The 27,166-nt window shown below is 40.0% G+C and overlaps 2 protein-coding genes across 2 annotated transcripts in view; one reads left to right on the top strand and one right to left on the bottom strand.

Annotated features, from left to right (window-relative positions):
* Positions 1-10,960, top strand: part of UHRF2 (ubiquitin like with PHD and ring finger domains 2) — a 103,929-nt gene extending 92,969 nt beyond the window's left edge. The window contains exons 11-16 of the mRNA XM_047767663.1: positions 891-1,053; positions 1,725-1,865; positions 3,756-3,852; positions 4,473-4,630; positions 8,701-8,799; positions 9,939-10,960. Of these exons, the coding sequence (XP_047623619.1) occupies positions 891-1,053; positions 1,725-1,865; positions 3,756-3,852; positions 4,473-4,630; positions 8,701-8,799; positions 9,939-10,085 (805 nt within the window). The 3' untranslated portion in view covers positions 10,086-10,960. The remainder of the gene's footprint in view (positions 1-890; positions 1,054-1,724; positions 1,866-3,755; positions 3,853-4,472; positions 4,631-8,700; positions 8,800-9,938) is intronic.
* A 14,943-nt stretch (positions 10,961-25,903) lies between these two features.
* GLDC (glycine decarboxylase) overlaps positions 25,904-27,166 on the bottom strand; it is a 108,377-nt gene continuing 107,114 nt past the window's right edge. The window contains exon 25 of the mRNA XM_047767662.1: positions 25,904-26,806. Within this exon, the coding sequence (XP_047623618.1) occupies positions 26,663-26,806 (144 nt within the window). The 3' untranslated portion in view covers positions 25,904-26,662. The remainder of the gene's footprint in view (positions 26,807-27,166) is intronic.

Genomic DNA, 27,166 nt, shown 5'->3' with positions numbered 1-27,166 from the left:
TTGGAGGGGCAGGATTAATTCTCCCAAGAAAGGAATTCTAACATCTAATAACCTTACTGATTAATGACTACTAGATAAATACACAACTGATTAATGACTACTAGATAGAGTACACAGACTTTAGGAAGCTTCACCTAAATCATGTGCTGCTTCCAGTTCAGTGTTGCTCCTTGTTCATGTGTCATCAGTAAAATGTAGTGATCTTGAGCAACTTAAAAATCTTTTTTGTCATGATTTAGCAGAGGAATTAGAATGTTTCAGTTTAAATAAAAGTTAACTTTTTACTGGAGGCCTTTAAAGGATATTCTCATATTGATCTTGTTCTTATTATTTTCTAAACTTGAAGGAATCTCTGTTGTCTGGAATGTGGAAAGTATACCTAGAAAGTTCATTTGTACCTTGCTGACAAATTTTTTTTTTCTGGATTTCTTTCTACATTATTCCAGCAATTTACCTCAAGTTTATTTTTGTGGATTTCTTTCTACATCATTCCAGCAATTTACCTCATTCCCTTATCAAAAATAACTATTAAAACAATCACTTGCTTTAGTTTTCCAACTCTCTCCCTTCCCTCAACAAACGTTATTTAAAGAAAATTCCATGTATTTCTAGTTGTTTTCTATTATACGTGGCACAGATGTTATTACTTTCAGAAGAACCCTACAGGCTATCTGAGAACCAATCCCCTGGCCTGGGGGTGACATCAGAAAACTGATTTGTCTTCTCTGCTGGTGGGGGAAAGCATAATCCTATTGTCTGGAATAATATGGAAAGAATCATAGAATCTTAACCATCAGGTAAGGCATAATTTACCTTTTAATTGAGCTAATGATGTGATTATATACTTGAGGAAAGATTGCTTGGTATAAGGACTTTGTTTTATTTTTTAGGGCATTGGCCCTAAACTGTGATGCTCCATTGGATGATAAAATTGGAGCAGAGTCTCGGAATTGGAGAGCTGGTAAGCCAGTCAGAGTGATACGCAGTTTTAAAGGGAGGAAGATCAGCAAATATGCTCCTGAAGAAGGCAACAGATATGATGGCATTTATAAGGTGCTCTATCTGGCATGACATCTCGTTAGTCAAACTTCCTGGGCTTTCAAAACAGGGTTGCCACAGGGAATTGCTCTACTGTGGGTGGGCTAAAGGAAACAGTAGACTGTCTTAGTGTTGCATCTACTTTCTCTGAAAATAGAACATGCACACAGTGATTTCTTAACTTTTTGATACTTGTCCTTTAAGGCTTATCTGAAGTCCCTAGGCAGAGTTATATTTTAGGTTAAGCTTTTTACAGTTACATGTTCTCTTACCATAAAACTGTAGAAATCAACTCAGCCATTGTAAATATTCTTACATATCTGTCAGAATGATTTTAATTTTAATACATTTTTCAAAGAAGAGCACATAATTTGAAAATAGGTTGCATCCTTTGTTTAAAAAATGAAGACATCTGCTACCATTTTTATCTTTTATGTAAAATTAGCATAATTTAACATACTATTTCAAATTTATAGCAACCTGTGCTTATATTGAAAACCATCATAATTAGGAAATGAGGTTAAAAATATTTTAATGCATAGTTTTTACTTATTTATTGTTCAAGCAAAGCAGGTACCTTTCTAAGTTGCATTTAGTTCTTCCAAGTTTACTTAAAACACTAATATGACATTATGAATAAGTCTAAAATTTAAATCTCAAGCTAGTACTGAAATATTATAATTTAGGTGGTGAAATACTGGCCGGAGATTTCATCAAGCCATGGATTCTTGGTTTGGCGCTATCTTTTAAGGAGAGATGATGTTGAACCCGCTCCTTGGACCTCGGAAGGAATAGAACGGTCAAGGAGACTATGTCTGCGTTTACAGGTTAGGTTACACTCATCTAGGCTACTTGTATGTTCATAAAAACATATGCCTCTGTACTATCTATGTGCCTCAACACTGGATATAACCCACAGCACTTGATTGGTGGACTGTAAGGGGTGAGGAACGAGATTGCACAAGTATACAGAAGGAAAGGAAGTAGAAAGGTGGCATCCTAGGTGTCAGGCTGCCCTAAGACCAAGAATCGTGCTTGGGGAAAGCTGAGCTTGACAATGAAAAATAGAATACAGTTTACACTTTAACACCACTGGTTTGAACTACGTGGATCCATTTAAACTGAAATTGTTTTCAGTAGCAAATAACTGCAGTACATATCTGCTGTTGGTGAATCCCTGGATACAGAGGACCAACTTTGTTAGACATGCTTTTTCAGTTGCTAGGGGATTGGCCCTGCCTTAACTACCTACATTGTTCAAGGGTCAACTGTATTTCCAATTCAATCTGGAAATGACTTGAAGTATGAGGGAAATGTAGGTATAGGAGGTATTAAGAGGGGAAGTTTATCCTGGAGGGCACAGGGGGTGTGTCTTTGGTAGGGGAAGTGGGGAGGTGGCTTATAAGAGTGGTCTGCTTTCTACCCTTCTCACTTTTCCTCACCCCTTTTCTCTCTTCCCCCTCAAAGCTGCCTCCCTGTCCTGTCACCACCTTTAGTGCTTTGCCTTTTTTTTTTTCCCCTTTGCACATGCTCAGCTGTTAACCCATATAAGACTTTGTTGGTTTTATGTGCATAATAGATGGTATGGCTTCATTCCCCTTCCACTGCCTATACATCCTAGACTTTGTCCCTGACACTGACTTCAGAGCATGGTCTGAGTTCATTCTCCATCATTCCCCACCGCTGTGCTTCTCGTAAAGACTACCAGCTTTGTCATTTCCCCTGGCTCTGCCCACACTGCATGTGTAGGGGCTGAACTATGGGCAAGTGTCTGACCACCCAGGCAGGTGAGTGTGTGTCTTCTAGTGCAAGTCTGTTTGTTTTTGTTTTTTTTAACTCAGAATTGTTGAAATGATATCCATCAGCTTCTAAAATAATTGCCAAAATACTTCCTTTTATAACAGAATATTCTTAAAACCTATTATAAAATCCTTTTTCAGAAGTTTTTTTTTTTTAACAAGTCTGCTGTTCAGCAGTGCAAGGTTCTAGATCCATTAAATTTGAAACAGTGAGTTGAAGTAAGCAACTATGATAAGTTAATATAAATGATGAGGCTTGTTACATATTGAACTTTAAATCTGAGTGTTATCACAAAGTATGTCAAAAATAAAAGATAGCAAATAAATCACAAGTGTAATAGGATAGAATTTATTCTTAAAAGTATAACCTTTTAGTTGATACTAAGTAGATATTGAGTAATCTAGTGTTTATAGGTCTAGAAGCTCTCCCACCCACCTACTCCCCCTATTTGGGGAGATAGAGATTTGGCCCTTAAGGGGTTTTTTTTGTTTCTGTTTTAATATTGGCTCCAAGATTTCATGTAACCCCATCTATATGAGTACCATCTATTGTGCTCTATGGTTGATCCTCACTTACTTTCATATCTACAGTCCACTTTCTTCTCTTCCTCAGGCTTTTCAAGCCACCTAGTCACAACTCCTAAAAATTCTTCTTTTAGATGTGAAACTAAGATTTTTTTTTTGTAAAATGGATTATCTTAACAGTCAAAACTACATGGTTTTACACTGAATTTGGGATTTTAATAGTCTTTTGTTTACTTTTTATAAAACCTTTCAATTTAGGGCAAGTACAGATTCCTTTCAGTTTAAGGGAAGTATAGATTTTGACACATGACCTTTTAAAACTTCTGACCAGAATCTAGAACCTCCTTTCTCTGTAGAAACTTAAATCTACATTGTCCTTTTTTCCCTCATCAGTATCCAGTAGGTTACCCTTCAGAAAAGGAAGGGAAGAAGACTAAAGGACAGTCAAAGAAAGCCAGTGGAGCCTCAAAAAGAGCACCTTCTACAGATGGTAGGTAATGATGGCAGAACATGGGTCCTGATAACATAGTTTCTAAGAAAGAGAAATACTAAGAGAATAAGTTGAAAACTCAAAAGATAGTAAAAGAAAAAGGAGGTGTTGGAGTTCCTGTCTTGATGCAGCGGAAATGAATCTGACTAGGAACCATGAGATTTCGGGTTCGATCCCTGGCCTTGCTCAATGGGTTAAGGATCTGGCGTTGCAGTGAGCTGTGGTGTAGGTTGCAGATGCAGCTTGGATCTGGCATTGCTATGGCTCTGGCTTAGGCTGGCAGCAACAGCTCTGATTAGACCCCTAGCCCGGGAACCTCCAAATGCCGTGGGTATGGCCCTAAAAAGACAAAAAGAAAAAGGAGGTATTGTTTTTGGGTTTTTTTTGTGAGGGGAGTATGGGGGTAGGTGGGAGGTAGAAGTAGGGGTAAGGTTTTTTTTCTGTGTTTTAATAAGTATCAGAGCCCAAACAACAAAGTACCCTGAACTTCAGGGAAGTTAGATGTTGCTTCATGCTAGTTACCTTCAAGCTAAACATTACTGGTGCCAGTTAACTCTTTGATTTCATAGTTGTGCTTAGGACCACTTGTAGTCTGCTGATTTACTTTTAAATAAATCTAGATGATTGTCCAAGTGCCTCCAAAGTGTTAAAAGCATCGGATTCAGCAGAAGCAGTTGAGGCTTTCCAACTAACCCCTCAACAGCAACATCTAATCAGAGAAGATCATCAAAACCAGAAGCTGTGGGATGAAGTTCTTGCATCGCTTGTGGAAGGACCAGTATGTAAAGTTTGGGGTTTGTTTATTTGTTTGTTTGTTTGTTTGTTGGGCTTCACCTGCAGCATATGGAAGTTCCCAGGCTGGGGTCAAATGGGAATTGAAGCTTCCAGCCTACACCACAGCCACAGCAATGCCAGGTCTGAGCCGCATCTGTGAAATACACCACAGGTCACAGCAATTTTGGATCCTTAACCCACTGAGAGAAGCCAGGGATCAAACCCACAAATCCCCTATGAAATATCATTTTCACAAGATCAAGTTAAAACTTGATCTTTTTCTCCAGTCTTGTCAACAGTACTACCACCTTTCAGAAGTGAAGCAGTACTTGAACACTTTTAAATTGATGTTAGGCCTCTTAGATGTTGACTTTTGACCTTTCTGAGCTTGAACTTAGATAGCTTTTGATGAGGTACTGTTCCTGGGAATAGTTTTCAGTTTTGAAACATACTCAGCTTCATCTGAAATTCATCAGGAAAGTCTTTGTTACAGTTCATAGTTACCTGACAGAATCAGTTTTGAGCAACTGAGCACAATTTGTGTTACCTACATGTTCAACTTTGGGGTAAAATAAATCAGCACTGATTTAAGTATTTCATGTGTTTGGGTTTTTTTCCATTTTTTGATAATCATTTTTTTTTTTGTCTTTTTGCTATTTCTTGGGCCGCTCCTGCGGCATATGGAGGTTCCCAGGCTAGGGGTCGAATCGGAGCTGTAGCCACCGGCCTACGCCAGAGCCACAGCAACGTGGGATCCAAGCCGCGTCTGCAACCTACACCACAGCTCACGGCAACGCCGGATCATTAACCCACTGAGCAAGGGCAGGGACCGAACCCGCAACCTCATGGTTCCTAGTCGGATTTGTTAACCACTGCGCCACGACGGGAACTCCCATGATAATCATAAAATTTTTAAGTGAAAGAGAATTTCAGGGTTAACTTGATGGGTGAGTTTTGTGTTAAGCTGTGTTTTGCAATGAAGCTTTCTTATTAGATCCCAAAAGCTAGGGGTTTCAAATATAAATATTCTATTTGCTTTGCTCACTGCTTTTATTGTCTCTCTAATTTTGGTTATAAATTTGGTTCTTCTCTTTCCTTACAGATAGTAGCCCCTTGCTATGTGTAATAGCTGCTTTTGATCCTTTGAGATGTGATGTGCATCAGCTATTACAGATGAGCTCTAGTATCTGCCCTTTAAATCCATTTCATCATTTTAGTAATTTCTTTCTTGGAATATTTCCTTTATTTCTGTCAGTGCATTGGCCAGAACTTCTTGTGTGGTTGAAATGGGGTTCATTCATATCTATGCGTGACTTTTATCTAGATGTAGAGGGAACTCATAAAGATTTTGTGTTGCTTTTTGTTCAAAAAAGTCACTATTATGGGAAGAATCTTCATGATATAATTTTTAAACTTAGAAATTAAGTTTTATCAATTACCTTTTGGATTGATATTGGAGTTGTTTTTTGTTTTGTCTGTGGATGTGATATTTTGGGTTGTCCTTGGGTAGAATAAGACCTGCATGTTTGGAGGACAGAGAAAAGTGAGTTAGCTCTGTGAGGAGTGTTAACTTGCATTTTAGCCAAGAGACCCAGGCACATGGAGAGTCTGACTCTGGTACATCAACTCATTTTCACTTAGAACAAGTAAGAAACAGCAAGCAGTTGTTGATCTAGTTCTCTGGTTGGAGAGGACATTGCTGGTTAGTGATAACTCAGGTGAGTTCCAGGTATGAATGGGCAGAAGACAAAGTAGCAGGTATAGGTGAAGGATCATGCCACCCGAGTGCACATGGAAGTTCTCTTTTTGCACATCTATTGTCTGGGTTAGATGTGTGTATTGGGCTTCAATCTGAGGTTTTCAGTATATCCCATTTCTTAGTTTTAAAAATTAGCGAAGTTTCCTAGGAAACTTGGTAGGTATGTGCACATCAAGTACACTTTTAAATCTTTTACTCCTGGACTTGCCGTCGTGGCTCAGTGGTTAACGAATCCGACTAGGAACCATGAGGTTGCAGGTTCGATCCCTGGCCTTGCTCAGTGGGTTAAGGATCTGGCGTTGCTGTGAGCTGTGGTATAGGTCGCAGACGTGGCTCAGATCCCCCATTGCTGTGGCTCTGGCATAGGCCGGTGGCTACAGCTCCGATTGGACCCCTAGCCTGGGAACTTCCACATGCTGCAGGAGCAGCCCTAGAAAAGACAAAAAGACAAAAAAAAAAGCAAAGCAATACACTCAGAGAGGCCTTTCCTGACTGTCCTTTCTGAAATAGCCACTCATGACCATGTTGGTTTAATATGCTTTGTTTCCTAAGTTACTACTATCTAACACTGAATTTTTTTTGGGGGGGTGGTGGCATGCTGTGTCTGTCATGTGGAAGTTTTGGGGCCAAGAATGGACAGAACTTACACCACTGCAGTACCCAGAACCATAAGAGTAACAATGCCAGATCTTTAACCTACTGAGCCAAAAGGGAACTCCTGAAACTGAATTTTTAAAAATCCTTTTTCCTGGGAGTTCCCGTTGTGGTTCAGCAGGTTAAGAACCTGACTGGTATCCACGAGGATGTGAATTTGTGGATCACTGGCCTCACTCAGTGGGTAAAGGATCTGGCATTGCTGCAAGCTGCAGTATAGGTTGTAGATGTGGCTCGGATCTGGCATTGCCATGCTGTGGCGCAGGCTGGCAGCTGTAGCTCCAATTCCACCCCTAGTCCAGGAACTTCCATTTGCCAAGTGCAGCCTGAAAAAGAAAAAAAGTCTGTTTTCCTAAAGGATTGGAATGTTCCACGAGAGCAGACTTATCCTGTTCATTACTGCTATGTAGATGAGTGCCCAGCACACTGTAGGACCTCAAAATGTTGATAGTGCATACACTCATGTGGAGGTACTGGGGAAATAGCAGTCATTAACAAAGTTTATCAGAGAACGGTGACCTGGTACTAAAATTAAAGTTTTTTTCCATACCTTCCCCTAACTGATATATTTTTTTAATGTGTTGGGTAATGTCAAGTGAATTATCAACAAAGTATTTATATTCCATGTTCATAAATAATTGAGTATCAAGACATAACTATGAAATGGAATCTTTTTTTTTTTTTTTTTGAAATTCTTACAGATTCTACTTTTGTCTGGTAACAAAGAACAAACATCTCCTGTATAGCACAGGGAACTATATCTAATCACTTATAATGGAACATGATGGAAGATAATATGAAAGATGTATGTATAACCAGGTCACTTTGCTGTACAGCAGAAATTGACAGAACATTGTAAATCAACTATAATAAAAAACAAAACAAAACAAAAAAAAACAGACATAAAAGTATATTCTCCTACTACCAAAAAATAACTGGGGGATAATCCTGGTGATGATTGAAAAAACTACTTAACCTTCTAATTTAAAAGAAACAAGTAGCTTCGATAAAATAGAGCCTAGTAATGGCTTTTAAAGATGATACATTCATTTGATCATGTCTGCTTTAGATGGCTCTACCTTGTATAATTTGGTCCCAATTTGAGTAAAGATAAGCACCAGGAAAAAACAGGATTTTTTGGTTTGAGGCAAAATAACACAAACTTATCCTAGGAAAATACATATGTTAATTCTTTGCCATCTAAGATATTGCAGAGTATTACTGCCAAGTGCAATAAAAAACGTTAAGTATTTACTGACATTTTCTAAGAAAAAAAGATAATACATGTTCATATAGTAGAATACCGTACAACTTTTTGAAAATAGACCTTGATGTAACGACCTCGAGACAAGCTGTTCATGATTTTTTTAAGGGAAAAATTGTAATCTCTTCAAATATGAGGTTCACTTTTAAAAACTGTATGTCTTGACTTGGCAACTTTTCCAGCGCAACTCTTAAGATTTAAAACTAATGTGTCAATCTAATGGATGAGATTTCTTCAGTTTCCTATTACACATTTGCCTGCAGTTTAAATTAGTACTTGATTTTTTTCTTAATTAAAAACATAATAAATGTGATGAAGACACCTTTTTTTCCCCATTCACATGGAATTCTATGAATACAGTATGAAATGCTAACCTTTTTTTCTTGTACCATTCTAGAATTTTCTGAAAAAACTGGAACAATCTTTCATGTGTGTCTGCTGCCAGGAGCTAGTTTACCAACCTGTAACAACAGATTGCCTCCACAATGTCTGTAAAGTGAGTCGAATTCTTTTCTTGTTTTCCCTTGTTGGGCCAAAGGCTCACATAACGTCCAAACCTGGTTTTAACATGTGAAAAAGCATTTTTTTATAAAGCAGAATAGATACGGAACCTTGCCAGTAGGAGGCATTTAATTACATCTTGGTGGTGAAGGCACCTTTTAATTCTATAGTAATTCTAATCTGTATAATCTCAACAGTTTATTATGTTTGAAATTATGAAATGGAAAGGAAGTATTTTTTTTTGTAACATTATGTATGTTTCATATGTGGTAGTGCAAACTGAAATAATTTCATGTACTTACTGGAATCTAGAGCAAATTATATCTGGCAGGATACCCAGAGGAATTGAATACTGAGTTATCACTGTGGTATAAAAGGAAAATTTGAATTTTAGTCAAACCAAAGTTAGTATCTTATTCTACTGCTTGGTGGTTATGTGCCCTGACCTAACTTTTGAACTTTAGTTTCTTTTGTAAAATGGAAACAAACCTTCTACATGTATATTGTGTCTGATCTTGAGTCATTTAAGTAGAGCAAAGAATATTTCTGGAAAACATTCTTTGATAAATGATTTGATAAAGTACATACATACTTCAGTTTAAAGCAGGAGATGCCCCTAATTTTCTTTAGCACTCTATCAGGAAAGAACAGGATTAAAATCTAAACTAGAATGTGAGTCCAGAGGGAGCCATGCAGAATTCTAACCTTTTTTTTTTTTTTTTTCCTTCTTCCTCTTTTGGCTGCCCCACGGCACATGGAGCTCAAAGGCCAGGGATCAGATCCGAGCCATAGTTGCAACCGAAGTCACTGCCAGAGCCTTAACCCACTTCGCTGGGCTGGGGATCAACTGTCAATCCTGTTGCACCTCCATATTACTGATTGAAGAAGTTAATGTGTAAGAAGGTGTTGTTTACCTGCAGTCTCACCATATGTGCTAGAGGTGGGGCTAAAGCCATATCCGTAGGTTAATTTTTATAGTACAGATTCAGGCCTTTATAGTTCATTTTTCATGTTTTCTTGTTGCCAAACAGTAACTCGAGTTCCTACCTAAAAGCCTAAGTTTTTTAAAGTGAATTTCTATATGCTTTACCCTCAGATGAAATTATGTTTCATTTGTTTTTGGTTTTGCCTTAGGATTGCTTACAGCGCTCCTTTAAGGCTCAAGTGTTCTCCTGCCCTGCTTGCCGGCATGATCTTGGCCAGAATTACATCATGATTCCCAATAAGATTCTGCAGACTCTACTTGACCTTTTCTTCCCTGGCTACAGCAAAGGACGATGATCTGTCTGCTTCTACTGTGTTGCTGCCGGTGGCTTTTTGGACAAATAATCTAAAATGGTTGGGGGTGGGGGAGGGGTGGAAGCAATGGTGGACCACATCTCTCACATTCTGAAGCAGCTAATCCTCTTTCCTACGTAGCCATCATCTTGTGTGTGTAGTAAGAGGCCCATTTCTCAACTGTCTTTTAAATATCAAAAGGTAGTTTTGTCAGTAACAACCAGTTTTAATGAGTAAAAAGTCAAAGCCTCAGCTCTAGTTGATATCCAAGTTATGATTTATTTTGCAACTACCTCAGGACAGAAAAGATTTATGGGGATTTTTTTAAATCATTGAATAATTAGTTAAATGAAATTTTAGCTACACACTGCCTCCCTAATATTAGTTGTGCCTGGTTCATGTAATTTGATTTTACAAAAAGGAAGGGACACTTGAGATTGTTGAAATGAACACAGCTTCTATAGTGTGCATAATACATTTTTAATGTCTTCTTCCATTACATTGTGTGTTTTGCAAGGACAGATTCATTTTTTTAGTCGATTTTGTGAGCTCCATTGTGCTTTTTCCTGGTGTTTTATGCAAGTTGACTACTAATGAAAACAATATGAATGCATTGTTGCTGCATTAGTGTAATGTGGTGTGGTTTTGCACTTAAAAGAGGTATTCAGATCTAGTTGTAAATGTTCTTGAAAAGCCTCTTCTGTTCTAGTCAAACTGCTTTTAGTGAGTCTCACCAGTGGTTTTACATCTGCAGAGCATTTGAGGACTGGGCTGACTTTTTGAGAGGATTGAAATTGCTTCATATTGTGATCCTAAATTTTATATTCACTATATTCCCTAAAGTATACCTTAATAAATATTTTATGACCAGAAAAATAGTTCATCTTCACTTTTTTATATTTGTCTGGTTTATTTTAGTAGGTATTTATAAGAATCAGTAATTTCCAGAGTATTTCATCGTGTGTTTATTGGAACAGACATTTTGCAGAATTTTCTTTGTTTTGATTTTTTGTGGTAAGAATTAGTATAAAATCTGAAGCACAGAGAGATTTTTTAGAATTAAGGACCCGATGACTTTTATCTATAACAACTCAGTCATGTTCAATTTTACAACAATCAATTATTTCACAATCATGGGAATATTCTAGAACAGTTCTATTGTCTGATGCTATATTGTTAAATTTTCATAAGAGAAAAGCTTTAATATCATTCACTTTTTCTACCCCTGAATTCAAAGCCATAAGTATAGCCAATATTTGAGTATTTGCTTTGCATTTGTACATTTTCATGTGTATTAATTCAATTCTACTGACAATCCTAAGAAGTAAGTGCTAGTATCCCCTTCTAATGGATGAACATCAAAGGCACAGAAAGGCTAAGAAACTGGTCAAAGTTTATATGGTAAGGAAGTGGCAGAACTGTGCTGTAAACAGTCTTGAGTCCAAACCTGGCAATCTACTTCTGAGCTACATAGGCTCTCACATCTGAAAATAAGCCAAACTGGTTTCAGTGCCTTTCCTGTATTCAGTTAAACTCAAAATCACATTCTGGGAAACAGCACAATGATTAGAGCTACTGTCACTTAGGGCTAGTTTTAAAGATTGGAATCATTTTTACTTTGAAGAATCAAATTTAAATTAGATTGAGAAAGAATCATTAAATTGCATCATCTAGTATTCTGTCCTCTGGCACTGGCCGTATGTCTGCATGAAGGGTAGGGAATATCTGGCAGTTCAAGCTACTTGAACTGGTTTTATCACTTATTGGCAAAACAAGGAGTTCCCACATTTGTGCTATATGTGGTCTTAGCTTTGCTATAAAATGATAGACTATGTAAAAAGGCTGATTATTGTTTAACATGTTTAGAAATGTCAAGAATGTGTTGCCCTTACACATTTTTTTAAAGGACTTCAAGATTTTTTATATAAGTAGTTTGCATCTGGAGGTCACAGACTTCTAGAAAGCATAACCATGATATCACTGTCACATGTTTAAAAACAAACAAAAAAACCTAGCAGTTGTCTGGTTGCTCAGCGGGTTACCGGTCTGGCATTGTCACTGTTGTGGCTCAAGTCACTGCTGTTGCACAGGTTCATTCCTTGGTGTGGGAATTAATATGCCACAAGTACAACCAAAAAAAATCTCAAACAGCAATTATATAATATGTGGTGAATATTGGTTCACATTTCCATTGTCTCAAATGTCATACATAGATATTAAGTTTGTTTGAATCAGGATCCAAATTAAGGACTTTACACTGTTACTAATTGCTCTCTTAAGTATCTTTAATCAGTATATATCTCCTTAAATCTATAAAGCAAAAAAAGATTGTCCAGTTATAGCCATGTGGTGCAGTTTAATCTCTTTCTCTTTATATTCTATTAATTGGTAGTTAGAAATCAAGAGTAAGCAGATTTGAATTGGGGTGGGACTAGGGGTGGGAAGATATCTTCATAAGTGCTGTGGTTGCCCTTGTGGAAGGTGGTACATAATATCTAGTTGTCTCTTAGGCTTGAGTTTGAAAGGTGAGGTTTTCACTGGATCCTATTAAATGTAATAGAATCCAGTGATTGCTAAGCACTAAGCTACTTTCACAAGGGGAGGATTTTTGAAGTTCCCGTCGTGGCGCAGTGGTTAGTGAATCTTTCTAGGAACCATGAGGTTGCGGGTTCGGTCCCTGCCCTTGCTCAGTGGGTTAAGGATCCAGCGTTGCCGTGAGCTGTGGTGTAGGTTGCAGACGCGGCTCGGATCCCGCGTTGCTGTGGCTCAGGCGTAGGCTGGTGGCTGCAGCTCCGATTTGACCCCTAGCCTGGGAACCTCCATGTGCCGCGGGACCGGCCCAAGAAATAGCAAAAAGACAAAAATAAATAAAAATAAAAATAAAATGCTGCTAAAAAAAATAAGGGGAGGATTTTTGTTTTGTTTCTAATTAGAGTAGGCAGATCCTCTAATTTTAGAACTCACTTCTAAATAATATGGTTCATTCAACAAATAATGGGCACACTAATATGTTTAAGAGTATTAGGTAGTCTTCTGGAAGCTGGCAATCAAAAACATCCTTAGCTGACAATCTTGTTTTAACAATTAGGCAAACAGAAAGGGCCCCTGTCTATATAAAGCTTAAATCTTTAGATGTCAGTATAGATCCTGCTTACATAAGAGCTAGATAGAGATCTGCTATGACTTGCCCGTTGTCTGTTTTTCTCTTTGCATATCAGGGATCAAACCTTTACCCATTTTTCTCAGGACACCCTGAAAGGTAGCACTCATGACCTATCTAAGTGATTTCTCTGACTGACTTGAGGGAATTGAGCTTGGTCTGCTTGACACTAGCTCACAATGGGAAGAGTTACCCTTGCTTGTGCACTGACTGCTGACTGTCCACACACCAGACCTTTAAATCTCTAAAAGAACTGATGTTTAGTAATGGGTTAATCAGACACTGCAGAGAAAAACAAAAGTTGTACACCAGTCATTGGACACAAGAAATGAAGAGCTAGCTAGAGAAACAAAGAAGGCTGACCAAATGATTAAAAAAAAACAAGAGACAAGAGTTTTACAACTATCCTGAATTATGAAAGTTCATGGTGTTGATAGAATATGAACAAGCTGCTGTGTTGGAGTTATTTCATGGCTCAGCAGTAGCAAAACTAACTAGTATCCGTGAGGATGTGGGTTCGATCTCTGGCCTTGCTCTGTGGGTTAAGGGTCCAACGTTGGTGTGAGCTGTGATGTAGGTTCCAGACACAGCTTGCATTCAGCTTTGCTGTTGCTATGGTGTACACCCTTAGCTATAGCTCCAATTGAACCCCTAGCCTGGAAACTCTGCCGTAGGTGCAGCCCTAAAAAGACCAAAAACAAAACAAAACAAACTGCTGTGCAAAGAGTAATTTGAAATTAAAATTCTAGGAAATAAACATTGTGAAAAGATGAAACAGACAAAACAGAATAGGACCCTGCCAGAATCTGAATGTGTTACTGAGTAATCCATTATAAAAGAGTATCCTGAAATCTATCTGATGAATATTTAGGTTGTAAGTCTTTGGAAAATGACATTTACAAAAATATGTACTTAAAATGCAACCCATCAGTTTCATTAATCCTTATTTCCTCAGGGAAAAAATGAAGACTTTTTTTGCTTTGCTTTGCCTTTTTTAGGGCCACACCCATGGCATATGGAGTTTTCCAGGCTAGGGGTCAAATCAGAGCTGTAGCTGCCAGCTTATGCCATAGCAACACAGGATCTAAGCCATGTCTGCGACCTACACCACAGCTCTTGGCAATGCTGGATCCTTAACTCACTGAAAGAGGCCAGGGATTGAACCCGAGTCCTCATGCCATACTAGTCTGTTAACCGATGAGTCACGATGGGAACTCCGACCCTAAGGTTTTTGAGTTGTTAACACAGTATGACCCAGCTTAGCTTAGAGCATTGCTAAATTCTTCAGCCTACCAGTAGATAAGGAACTGAATTTTATTTATCTTTTTAATGCTTTGGAACTAGAGCTTCTGTTTTTAAAATGAGTTCTTTAATATCCAAATTAATTGACTATAAAATATAAATAAGGTGGTTGGTAGTATGGTAGGCAACCTCTCATTGGCCCCTAGTGGTCTCTTACCTCCTGGTCTTCATGCCCCATTGTCACCTCCCCTCCTTGAGTGTGGGGCTGGAATGCTTTTATCCTGTACATGTAATGTAATGAATAGAAGTGATGGGATCTTCCTCATTCTGAAAGAAGCCAGCTGCCATGTTGGTGAGCTACCTGATGGAGAAGTTTGTGTGGCAAAAAACTTGAAGCCAGCAGCTAGGAAGGAAGGTCCTGAAGCCACAGGAGGTGAGCATGGAAGTGGATTCTCTCCCATCAAGACTTCAGCCTTCATGGATTCTGGTAAGAAATCTGCTTTTATTCATATTCTTCCTCTATGGGTAATGTTTTTTCCTAGTCTCTATCAAGACCTTTTTTTTTTCCTTTTCTTTGGTTTTCAGAAATTCAAAACTATGATGTGACTGAGCATGGATTTCCTTTAGGTTTATCTTGTTTGGGGTTCGTTCAGCTTCTTGAATCTAGAGTATATCTTGTGTCAAATTCAGAACATTTCCAGCCATTAATTCTTCAAATGTGACTTCAGCTGTGTACCTTTTCTTCTCTCCTTCAGAAGTTTAATTACATGAATGCTAATTTTGTCACTGTCCCACAGGTCTGTGGGATTCCAATCACTTTTATTCATTTCTTGGTCTGTCGTTCGAAGTACATAATTCTTAGTGATCTATGTCCAGGCTATTGTATTTTTTCAGTTGTAAAATTTGTTTGGGTTTTCCTTAAATCTCTTATTCAGGTTGAGATTTTTCCTGGCTTATATGGTGAGTAATTTGGCGTTGGATCCTGGACATTGTGAGTATTTTGCGAATCTTGTTCCTATTTATTTATTGTCTTTTGTCTACTTAGGGCCGAACCCTTGGCATATAGAGGTTCCCAGACTTAGGGGTCTAATTGGAGCTATAGCCGCCAGCTTACGCCACAGCAGTGCAGGATCCACGCCACGTCTTCGACCTACACCATAGCAACAACCTACACCACAGCAACGCCGGATCCTTAACCCACTGAGCAAGGCCAGGGATCAAACCCACGTCCTCATGGATACTACTCTGGTTCATTAACCACTGAGCCACAACAGAATCTTGTTCCTATTTCAGTCTTCTATTTTATAAGGCAAACTGTTCAGATTCAGTGGGGTTCAGGCCCGCCTTGTTCAATTTTCAAAGCCTTTGCAGTGCTGTCTCCACTTGGGTGCTACCCAGAAATCAATCTGAAACTTGGGCAGTAGTCCACACATAGTTCATTTTACCAGGTTGATTCACGTGTGGTCTGTTTGAGCATCTGCCCACGACTTCATTAACGGATCCAAAGGAACCTTTTCTCCAGTTCCCTCCCCTCTGCAATCCTCCCTCAGTTTGTAGTTGGGATGGTCAAGGTACCACCTTTTTGCAGCTGCTCACTCAGTACAGGGCAGGAGTGGCCCACAGAGCTCCTCCCCACTGTCCTAGCCACATGCAGTGACTAGGGGGATGGCTGATCAAGAGGTTTAATCAAGAGGCTTTTTTCCCTAAAGGTCATTCTTCTGCCATTCCTTCTTTCTTTGTCTATACCCATTGATGTTTTCAGGTTTAGGTTTTCCTTGTACCCAAGCTAAAGGAAAGTAAAAAGGCGGCAAAAGAAAAACCCCAGTAAACATCCAAGTCATTCTTCAAGTTTGAAAGTGCCTACCCAGGCCACCACCTTTTTCCACCTTTCAGTCTTTTGATAGTTGCTTTATATATTTTGTCCAGGGATTTTAGTCATATTTAGCAGCAGGAACAAGATGGAATATACTTACTTTATTATGTGTTTTATTCAAAGTCCTGCAAGTAGCCTTTCAAAAAACAGGTTTTTAATCTATATACTAAGAAACCAAAACAGTTTTAACAATAACGGAACTCAAATTTATTAAGCACTTATGTGCCAGAAATTATGCACAGTGATACTAAAACTTTTCTAACAACCCAAATATTAATTAAATTCTTCTGTTAATTATAAAGAATCAGGCTCAGGCCAAAGGCAGGAAAGTAATATCTATGCCATGTTCTATGCTTACTGGGGTTTCAGTTTGTTTTTAAAATACGGAAAAGTATAAAGAAACTAGCAAACACCTTGCATACATGCTTTCTAGTATTGATCATTTTTACCATATTTGTATATTCTTAAGTAAAATACCATAAACAAAGCGGACATACTTTTCATCAGTCATCCTGATGAAGAGGCCCATGCCCCTCCTCCAACCAATAGATTAGGAGTTCAGTGTTGCCTTTTCTGTTTTATACTTAGGCATTGATAAACAAAACAGTATTTCAAATGATAAAATCTGCAACTTGAATTAGACATTACGCTTTTCTTTTAATAATATAATAAATGTAAAGAGATTAGGATTACCTGATGTATTTATTCCTATCATTGCAGTTTGTTTCTTGTTATGGAGGAGGCAGGAGTAATTCTTACCTTTTCTCCTTGTTCATATATTTAAAGAGGATTTGATCCTTGGCCCCAACCCACCCTCCACCCCCCCTCGTCCACACACACACAGTGGACTGAAAGGTAATGTTTCTATCGTTCTTAGTTCATTCTTAATTTTTCAATATAACTACACTTTAGAACATATTGATATTAGTGATAATTTACAAAATGGTCAGTACCTGTTTTTTTCCTCAGTAAAACTAGTATATTTGTTTCCCTTCAGATTACTTTTTCTGACCTAATTTCCATGTTAATGTTGAATATTTTAGTTACAACATTTTAAAAAATTTTATGGTGGCACCCATGCCACGTGAAAGTTTCCATGCTAGGGTCTGAATCTGAGTCACAGCTGCAACCCAAGCCGTGCCGAATTCTTTAACACACTGCACTGGCAGAACCCAAGCTGCTATGGTCAAATTCTTCACCCACCATGCCATGGTGGAAACCCCTACTTACCACTTCTTTTTTAAACCCAAGTTGTTATTTTATTTTATTTATCTATTTTGGTCCATTCAGGGCTACACCCGGCACCATATGGAAGTTCCCAGGCCTAGGGGTCAAATCAGAGCTGTAGCCATTGGCTTAAGCTACAGCCACCACAACATGGGATCCAGGCTGCATCTGCAACCTACATACACCACAGCTCATGGCAATTCCGGATCCTTAACCCACTGAGCGGGGCCAAGGATCGAACCTGCATCCTCATGGATACTAGTCAGATTCGTTAACTACTGAGCCAAGACAGAAACTCCACAAGTTGTTATTTTATTTTGTCTTTTTGTCTTTTCTAGGGCTGCACCCTCGGCATATGGAGGTTCCCAGGCTAGTGGTCCAATCGGAGCTATAGCTGTGGGCCTATTCCAGAGCCACAGCAACTCAGGATCTGAGCCGTGTCTGTGACCTACACCACAGCTCAGGGCAACGCCAGATCCTCAACCCACTGAGCAAGGCCAGGGATTGAACCGAAAACCTCATGGTTCCTAGTCGGATTCGTTGTTTTTCACGCTGATTTTTTATTTTCATTTTTACTTTTTTAATGGCCGCACCCAAGGCAAATGGTTTTTCCTAAGCCAGGGATTGAATCCGAGCTGCAGCTGTAATCTATGCCACAGCTTCGGCAGCACCAGATCCTTTAACCCACTGCACTAGGCCAGGTATTGAACCCAGCAACCCGAGATGCAGGATTTGGACTCTTAATCCACTGCACCACTGTGGTGACTCCACACACTGATTTTAGAAAGATAAACTGGCTGGGTTTAGAATTCTAGGTTGCTAGTTATCTTTCTTCAGCAGGTGTTCCATTGTGTTCTGGCATCTTTTATTGCTGAAAAAAGTTGGATATCAACTTGACTATTTCTTTGAAAGATATGTTTTCTAATAGCTTCCCAGTGTCACTATAAACTCTCGGTGTGGATTAATTTCTGTTTGCCTTGTTTGAGATTCATGGTACTCCTTTAAATTGAAAATGCATGTCTTCAGTTCTAGAATTCTAAAATTTTCCTTTAAAAATGGCCTGCTAGAAATTTTCAGCATTCTACCCTCCATAGCTTAATATCTCTTAAATCTTTCATCTCTTTACCTGCTCTATGCTTTGGTCCAGGTGATTTCCTTCTATCTTCCAATTCACTTTCTCTTTGAGGCTGTTCCACTGTTTAACTGAACCAGTTGTTATTTTTGTTGAATGTTTCACAGTGCAACTATACTATGAATTTGGCTTCTGCCTTCACATGTAGCAAAGATTCTTGTTAGTGACTTTGTTTCCATCCCTGGCCTGGGCGGGAAAGCTTTTTTTCTGCTATGACCCTGAGGTAGTAGATAAGAATTTTTCAGTCTTTGTGTTAGAATAGAACTTCCTCAGTTTTCAGCATGACCCACTTCTGCTTCTTAATTTCCCTTGTAACTGCAGCCTTGATTGCTAACATCTCTTCCTTGGCATTTTTGAAACCCGTGCCTAAAGCATATATCCAGTCCAGCTACTTCATGGGTCACGTGGGTCCTCTTCATTTCTGCCACCTGGAGTTTCCTTTTTCTTCCTTGAGAATGTTTCCCCAACCCCCTTTCACTAGCACATCCATATCTTTGGAGCAGGAATGGTAATAATTCCCCTACTGGCATCTTTCATACCAACTTATTACTCACATACACCCTAGGAGGTAAATGGCATTATCTCCATTTTATGGACAAAAGTAGTATCTTCAGAGTTACTGAGTCACTAAAAGTAGTCAGGACCAGACTTAGAACTTAAACTCAAGGCTGTGTGTTACTTTCTGCTACTTTTTCTGCTTCATTATGTTGTTTATTTATTCAGTATTTTTCTATTATATCCTCTTGATCTTAGAAAACCAGGTTCGGACACTATTTTAAAGACAGCCTGACCAAATTTCTCCTGAAAATGTCTAAATGGTTGTTAAATGGCACCTATTTATTTTTAGAGACCCTTATCATTTTCATACCATTAAAAACCATGGTCTTCATTCCTAAGTGCAGCTCATTTTTGGGAAATAATGATGTTTAAGGATGATACTGAGTCTGTTTTAACTGATACTTTTCAGCCTCTTATCCCAGAACTGCCTTGTGCTCAGGAGCTTCAGACCTATGGCACTTGTGTGATTGCAGACCCTGCCCCAGGCTAAAGGCTATCTTTCTGACAAAAAGAATAGAAATAGTGCTGACTCTCCCCACTCCCTCCTACCCCCCACCATGGCTGGCACCACACACTATACTCACTCCTTTGCTATTTGCAAGTTTACAGCCTGCCCAACTGTCTCCTTCCATGGAAAATATCCTTCATTGTCTTTTGGAATGCATTTGAAGCTGCTTCTCTTAACCAATAAAAACATCTAGTTTTTCTATTTTGGGGAACTTTAATATTCTTAGGTAGCTCACATTGGATAAAATGTCTTGAATGCAAGGAAAGTATCCTTTTTTTTTTCCATTCTTTGTGCCAGACTTTTAAGGAAAAAAAAAAAAACTATCTAATTCTACTTTGGCTGCTTCCTACTGCACTGAGTAGCAATTTTGGATCAAGTTCCCAGTGGCAGCACCACAGGGGGAAATTCCGCATTTTTTTAGAATGACTGACATCACTCCTCTTGGTGCTGTTGAATTCCACCCTGTTTTCTGGGAGTTTATGACTTTGAAACTTAAAGCATTTAAGTCTTTTTAATCTCACCAAGCTTTTTGTTTTTATTTTTTCAAATGATCTTCAAAAGTGCTTTTGTAGGAAATTGAAAATGTCATACCCCATTTTATTGCATTGTGCTTTAACCTTACCAGTAAAAAAATAAATGCTGGTAAGGTTAAAGTACAATGCAATAAACATATGAAAAGCACACTAAAACTTTTCTTGCATTGGTTCTGAAAACCTTAGACCTCTACAAGTGGTCCAGATGCCCAGAGAGTCATGTAGGTCCATTTAAAAAAATAATTTGTAGTTGATTTTTTTTCAACTTTCTATTGTCCACTGATTCTCTTGAATTCAGAAGAGATTACAGGCAGTCTCCAACCTGGTTTGAGAAGTTACTTTATAAAAGAATGACGGCCATAACCTGTGACTTGATGTAGGTTGAAAATGAAATCTCTCATATGAATTTGTATAAATACTTCCCATAGGAACAGTAACATAGAGGAAAGAGGTAGATTCCCAGATTAGCCTTTAGAAGTCTCTTAAACCATAATTGAGCAGCACCATTTGCATGGCAAAGATGGAATAACCTTTCCCAGTTCCAGGCTCCAGAGACAGCCCCTTACCCCAAATAGATCACATGCTCCAGACAGACTTTGGGATCGGTGATCTGACAGCAGACACTGTAGCTTCTTCAATATCAGGAACTAATTCCCGTCCCCAGGGAGTTGTGCGTATGAGAGCTGTGGAGGAGCCATGGGAAAAACTCAAGATGAACGTAATCTACATGGCTGGGAATTAGCAAGGTAAAGCTGGGGGAGGGGTGGGGAGATAAAGTACACAGAGAAGCAAGTGATAAGAATTACCTAGGAAATTGGAGTTCTCGTCTCATCCATGAGGATGTGGGTTCGATCCCTGGCCTTGCTCAGTGGGTTAAGGATCCGGCTCTTGGACCCCTAGCCTGGGAACCTCCATATGCCATGGGTGTGACCCTAAAAAGACCAAAAAAAAAAAAAAATTTACATAGGAACAGAAGGAAGAAAGAGGCAGAGAGGACTTTGTACACTCACCAGCATACATAGCAGGATCCCCACTTACTGCAATGGCCTGCAATGAGCAAGGGTCCTCCCAGCCCCTTAGCCTCTCTCCCTGGGGAATTTCCACCAGCCCTGTCCTCAGGGCTTTGCTGCTCTCTGGATTCAGTTTTCAACCTCACAGATATTCTAACCCAGGATAGTGACCATCACCCCCTTCCTTACCTCTGGTTTGGCTCCTGTGTGGTTCCCTCAATCCTATAGGCTTGCTACCTAGATGGTTTCTAAGAAGACTTCCTTGTGCTTCCTCTTCTTTCAGGGTCCTCCTCTCCCACACACATTTTCCTCCTCTTTCTGGCATCTTCCTCTTATTAACCCCTTTAAAAAGAGCCCTACCCACTCCACAGTGCCTGGTATTTCCCCCTCCCCCCAGCTCTTTCTTATCTGGGGAGCTTGGGCCCTAGGTCTCCTCTTCCACCGCCTTCCCCCTCATTACTTCTCCTATGGCTCTCCCTCCCAAACTGGGCCACCTCCTACCTTCCACTGCTTTCTTTTGCCACATCTTCTGCTCTCAAGCCAACCTTTTAACCACCCCCCCATTCTCTTGATTCCTGTCCTCATGCTAACTTGAGGAAGTCTTTTTATCTGCCCTGTTACTGAGCTAATGATTTTCTTTCCTCTTCTACATCTGAATCTTTCTCCCCATCCACATCATAGGCCCTTAGCTGCCTCCTCCCCAATTTCTTTCATGTTCTTAACCTGCATTTTCCCCCCTACTTCAAATCCTCCTCCCTCCCCGATTGCAAATCCTTCTCTCCTTCCCTGACCCAAGGACCACCTGCTTTGTACTCTTTTTCTTCTCTGGACTCTATTTTCATTCATTCCCTCTGATCTTAACTCTAAGTTCAAACATCTCCAGAATTCCTAACTCAAGATCTAAAGATTGTGACCTTTTTCCACCCTGGTCTTTACTCCTCATCGGTTTTTCTTCCCCAAGTTCTGGAAATTCATAAAACCATTTACATATGAAGTTCAAAATAACCAAGTACTAAATAAGATGGAGAATTAAGATAGTACCTTTTCTTTTTTTTTTTTTTTTTTTAGGGCCGTACCCGCCACATATGGAAGTTACCAGGCTAGGGTCAAATTGGAGCTTTAGCTGCCAACCTACACCACAGCCACAGCAAGGCAGGATCCACGTCGTGTCTGAAACCTACACCACAGCTCAACACCGGATCCTTAATCCACTGAGCGAGGCCAGGGATTCAACCTGCATCCTCATGGATGCTAGTCAAATTCATTAACCACTGAGCCATGATGGGAATTCCTTAAGATAGTACTTACACTTTCCCCTCTTCCTGAACACTCATGCCCCCCTTCCCCACACCCAGTAATGGCTGGCTTCTTTCTGTTCAGATTTTAGCCTGAAAGTCAAGGCTGAGAAGCTTGTAAGATAATCCTTCCCTGGCTACCAAAATAAAGGAGTCCCAAACCCCCACCCACATACCATAATGGTTTTTGTTTTCTAAAGAACCTTTAACTATGAAATCTGGTGTGAAATCTGGGTGTCTATGCGTGTCCATCTAGAATTGATGCCCTAGGAAAGAGGCCTTAACTTTCTTGTTCATCTTGTATCTCTGTCACTTAGAATGGTGCCTGGTACTTAATGGCTTAGTCAGTTTGCTGAATAAATTAGTGCTTTCTGGGTATGACACTATGCTAATTGCCTGTTTTGTGTTATCTTATTTAATCTTTTAACAAGTTTGATTTAGGTAAAGTGCCTTTATTGTTGCTATTTTATACTGTAAGTAACTGAAGCGCAAAAAGAATATAAGTGAATTTGCCTGTCTCAAAACAGCTGGTGTGTCTGAGAATTTAATCCAGATCTGTATGAAGTTAGAGCTCATGTTCCTGCCAGTTTCTCTGGTGGTCCAGAGAAAAAGCGCTGTTAGGATTGGAAAGGAAAGGAAGATGGATCTGAATGTAAGATAGGTCAGATCGGAGTTGGGGCTCCTACGCTGGGGCAGAAGTGTAGGGTGTACAGTGTAGAACATTAGATCCTAAGTGAAGAGGAGGATAATAACAAGAGCTAACATGAGCAGTTACTTTGTGCCAGGCACTGTTCTGAACAATACACTGAATTCTCTCACCTAGGAGTGGTAGTAATACATCATTTTCCAGATAGAGACTGAGATAGGATATAGGGGAGCTGGGATATGCCCCCAGGGAGTCTGACCACAGAGCAAGTATTCTAGTTGCTTATCCTGCAATACCCCCAGCAGGAAAATAAACAGACTTAGAAGAGTCTTATGCTCAACTCCTGCTTCCCGGATTCTTCTCCATGGAATGCCCTCAGCTGATGGAACACTCTCACCTCCTGGTCTCCCTCCACCGCTCTTCACAGAGGGTGTGATAGAAACATCCATGTTACTCCACTAGCACTGAAGAAGCCCTGTTAACTTCACTTTGTTAATAAAGCTGATTTGGTCTCCAAAATGGCAGGAGAAAGCCTACCAGACCAGACAACAAGGCCAAAACACGGTGGCATCTGCTGTAGCCATAGAGGGATTTTTCCTCCCAGAATGGTAAGATTATCATGAAAAATGCAAAATTGACTAAGTCTAGCTCTTCACCACCCCTGCCTGCCTCGAAAAACCCATCCCTTAAAAGCTTATTAGAGTTCTGGAAATTTCTCTGAAGTGTGAAGAAAGCTGAGAGGCAACATACCTGGGATGTGTTAGAAATGTAAATTCACTGGTTCTGCCCTAGACAAACCATCAGAAATGGGCCAGGGCTCAGCATTCTATTGTCTATAAGCCCTTCTGGTGATGGCAGCACACTGAGGTTTGAAAACTTCTGCCCTAAGTAACATCCCTGACCTGGCAGATGTCTGATCCCAGAGCCCTGTAAGCCTCTGAAGGTGCTAATATCTCAATTTCCAAACTGCCTGTTCCAGATGCTTCTTGCACCCAAAAGTGCATCCTTTATTTGGATGAGAGGCACCAGTTTGGGGAGTTTTCATTGTGGCTCAGCAGGTTAAGACCCCAAACATAGTGTCTGTTAGGATGCAGGTTTTATCCCTGGCCTTGATCAGTGGGTTAAGGATCTGGCCTTGCTGTAAGCTGTGGCATAAGTTGCAGATGTGGCTCAGTCCTATCTGCTACTATCTCATTGGATTGGGGCTGCAGCTCCAGCTCTGACTTGACCCCATAGAACTTCCATATGCCACAGATGCGGCTATAAAAAGAAAAAAGGCACCAGTTTTGTTACTGGAAAACACAGTCCCTATATTTATCTCAAGGTTTTGTGGGGTTTTTAGGCTGAGCTGGGGCCCTTGGCCTGTCTCACACAGCTCTGAGGCGAGGGTTGTTCCAGGAGTGGCTTGTGGCCTGTCCCAGGGCTGGGAGGCTGAGGGGATGCCCAGTTCACAGGATGTGTGTGTCTGGTCAGACTCCTCATCTTCAAAACTGCTCAAGAGGTACATTCTCTATAACGCTGTTTAGGTACTTAATGCCACTGAACTGAATAATTTAAAATGGTAAATTTTATCTGTCATCACGAGGAAGGTGGAGAGGGGATACTACGTAAAGCTTGTCCAGAGACCCTCTCCTCACGGCCTGGCATTTTGTACTTGGTTTTAACAGAACTCTCACAGTAGGCACTGGAAATACTGGTTTCCCTGGCAGTATCCCTCTTTGAGATCCAAGTTCATTCCTTGATCCATTCAATGTATATTTGTTTGTTGAACACATACTATATAGACGACCCTAGCTCCACTCTGGCAGTCCAGTGACGATACAGTCCCTGCTCTCAGGAAACTTAGTCTAGTGAGGCAGATAGAAACTAAGTCAACAGAGTAATAACTATGCTAATAGGACAACAATATATGTGCTAAGCTAGAAATTAACAGCCCATTTCATGGAAGTGTACAGAAGACCTTCTCAAGGAGATGCTGAAACGTAAAGTACAAACAGGAGCCCGCAAAGCGTGGGTGGTGGGAAGTCCTCTAAGTAGAGGATGCCACATGTGCAAAGACCTCAAGGTGGGAGAGATGCACAAACATCCGGTGAACACATGAGCGACTCAACCATGAAGACAATTGACTTCGAGTCTCTTAAATCACCTGCTTTTGCCCCTGACATGCTTCAGGGTAAGCAATAGATGACCAACTATGGAAACAGCTTTGGCACCTCACGGCTAAAACTTTCCAGTCTGATAAGAAAGAAGAATTGCTGCTCACTCTGATGGTTTGTTTTCACATGCTTGTCCTTTCTCAGAAGGGGCTGCTCCATGCCCTGATGGTGAACTGTATTGAGAGCTTGGTTTCCAGCTCAGGAAGGGCAGTCTCTCCAGATGTGCAGTGACTATGTGGCAATGTGGTAGCCTATTTTGACCAACAAACCATGGAAAAGCATTTCAAAAGCAGCTGACTTGGATGGAATCTGCCTTTTGTTTTTCTTCCATTTTCCTACCTAGCATGTGTATGTAATGCTTGGGTATGCAGCAGCCATTTTAAGACCATGAGAATGAATACTCTGTGCAAAGGAGGCAGAGCAGGAAGACTGAAGGGGCACTAATGAGCCCTTGCCTTATTACCCTGATTAAAATTCTGTGGTTTGTTTTCAGTTATTCACAGCCAAACACAACTAAGAAAAAGTACCAAAGTGAAATTTGCTGTTAACAGAGGCATAGAAAATATTTCTTTAGCCAAAGACAAAACTGATAATGTAACAATACTACAGGGTTGGGTATTCTGGTAACCCTTCAAACCCCTCTAAACCTAGAGTATGTGGGAGTTAACACTGAAAAAATGACCAAGAAGGCACTTCAATGCTTTTATTAGAATGTTACTTATTGCAGATGTAAAAAAAAAACTACAAACATGGAAAAAGGAAAACACTTAGAAATGCTGTTACAAATTAGGTAAATTAGTAGGAGGAAAAAGATTTCTTCAGTGTATACAAAATGTAAACATTTGCCCTGGGATTTCCCACAGATGGCATAGTCCACAAGGACTTTTTGGAATAAAAATGTCTATCTTCCCTCCAGTATAGCCTCTATTACACCTGCAAATTTGCTACATTGAAGTTAAAGTTACTAGCACACCCCAGAATTTCTATGCAAAAAACTAAATGGTCCCAATCAAGGCAACTTGAACATCAACTGATGCATGTGAAAGCAGAAGCACCAAAGCAAATCAGTCTCCCAATGATGAGCTTCCACTTACTATGCTAGTTGTATTTACATTAACCTCCACAGAACTTACAAAAATATACACAGTATATAAAACCCCTACTTGAGTTTATGATGAAAGATGAAATATTTATCACTCAAACGCGCATCAAATCAGTCACTTGAACTTAGGCGACAAGACTAAGAAGAGGCCCTCTTCTGTTCAGAAAACGGGGACGCATACACATCCATGGGGGGGCAGGTACAAACCAGGTGCTGATCTCCATAGATGTCATCAATCCGGGCAATGGTTGGCCAGAATTTGTTCTCTGGTTTCACGAATGGCTGCAAGGGACAAAAGATGGGAATGTTCTGGAATATTCTTAAGAGGAGACTGCAGTAATAGCCCCATGGCCTGAGATACCATTAGCCCAACAACCATTCTAAACTCCAACCTCCTTCATGACTGTCCCTTCATATCCCTTGTCCCCACTTGGCTAAACAGACTGCAGAGCACCTTCATGTAAGAAGCCAAGGGAAGAAACATTGCATTTAGGGCCATCTCCCTGGCGAACAATGGTGGAAAACATCAACCCACTTGATAGGGACTCCCATCTGGTCTTCCTGGACTGTGCGCCCTGAGGGTTCCCAGGCCTGTGCCTGGCACCCAACTCCAACCTCAGCTCTGTGAATGTCAGTTCCTGT

The sequence above is a fragment of the Phacochoerus africanus genome, chromosome 2 (assembly GCF_016906955.1).
Source record: "Phacochoerus africanus isolate WHEZ1 chromosome 2, ROS_Pafr_v1, whole genome shotgun sequence".
NCBI classification, from domain to species: domain Eukaryota; kingdom Metazoa; phylum Chordata; class Mammalia; order Artiodactyla; family Suidae; genus Phacochoerus; species Phacochoerus africanus.
Note: the sequence above shows the minus strand (reverse complement) of the source record. Positions and strands in the feature narration are given on the sequence as shown.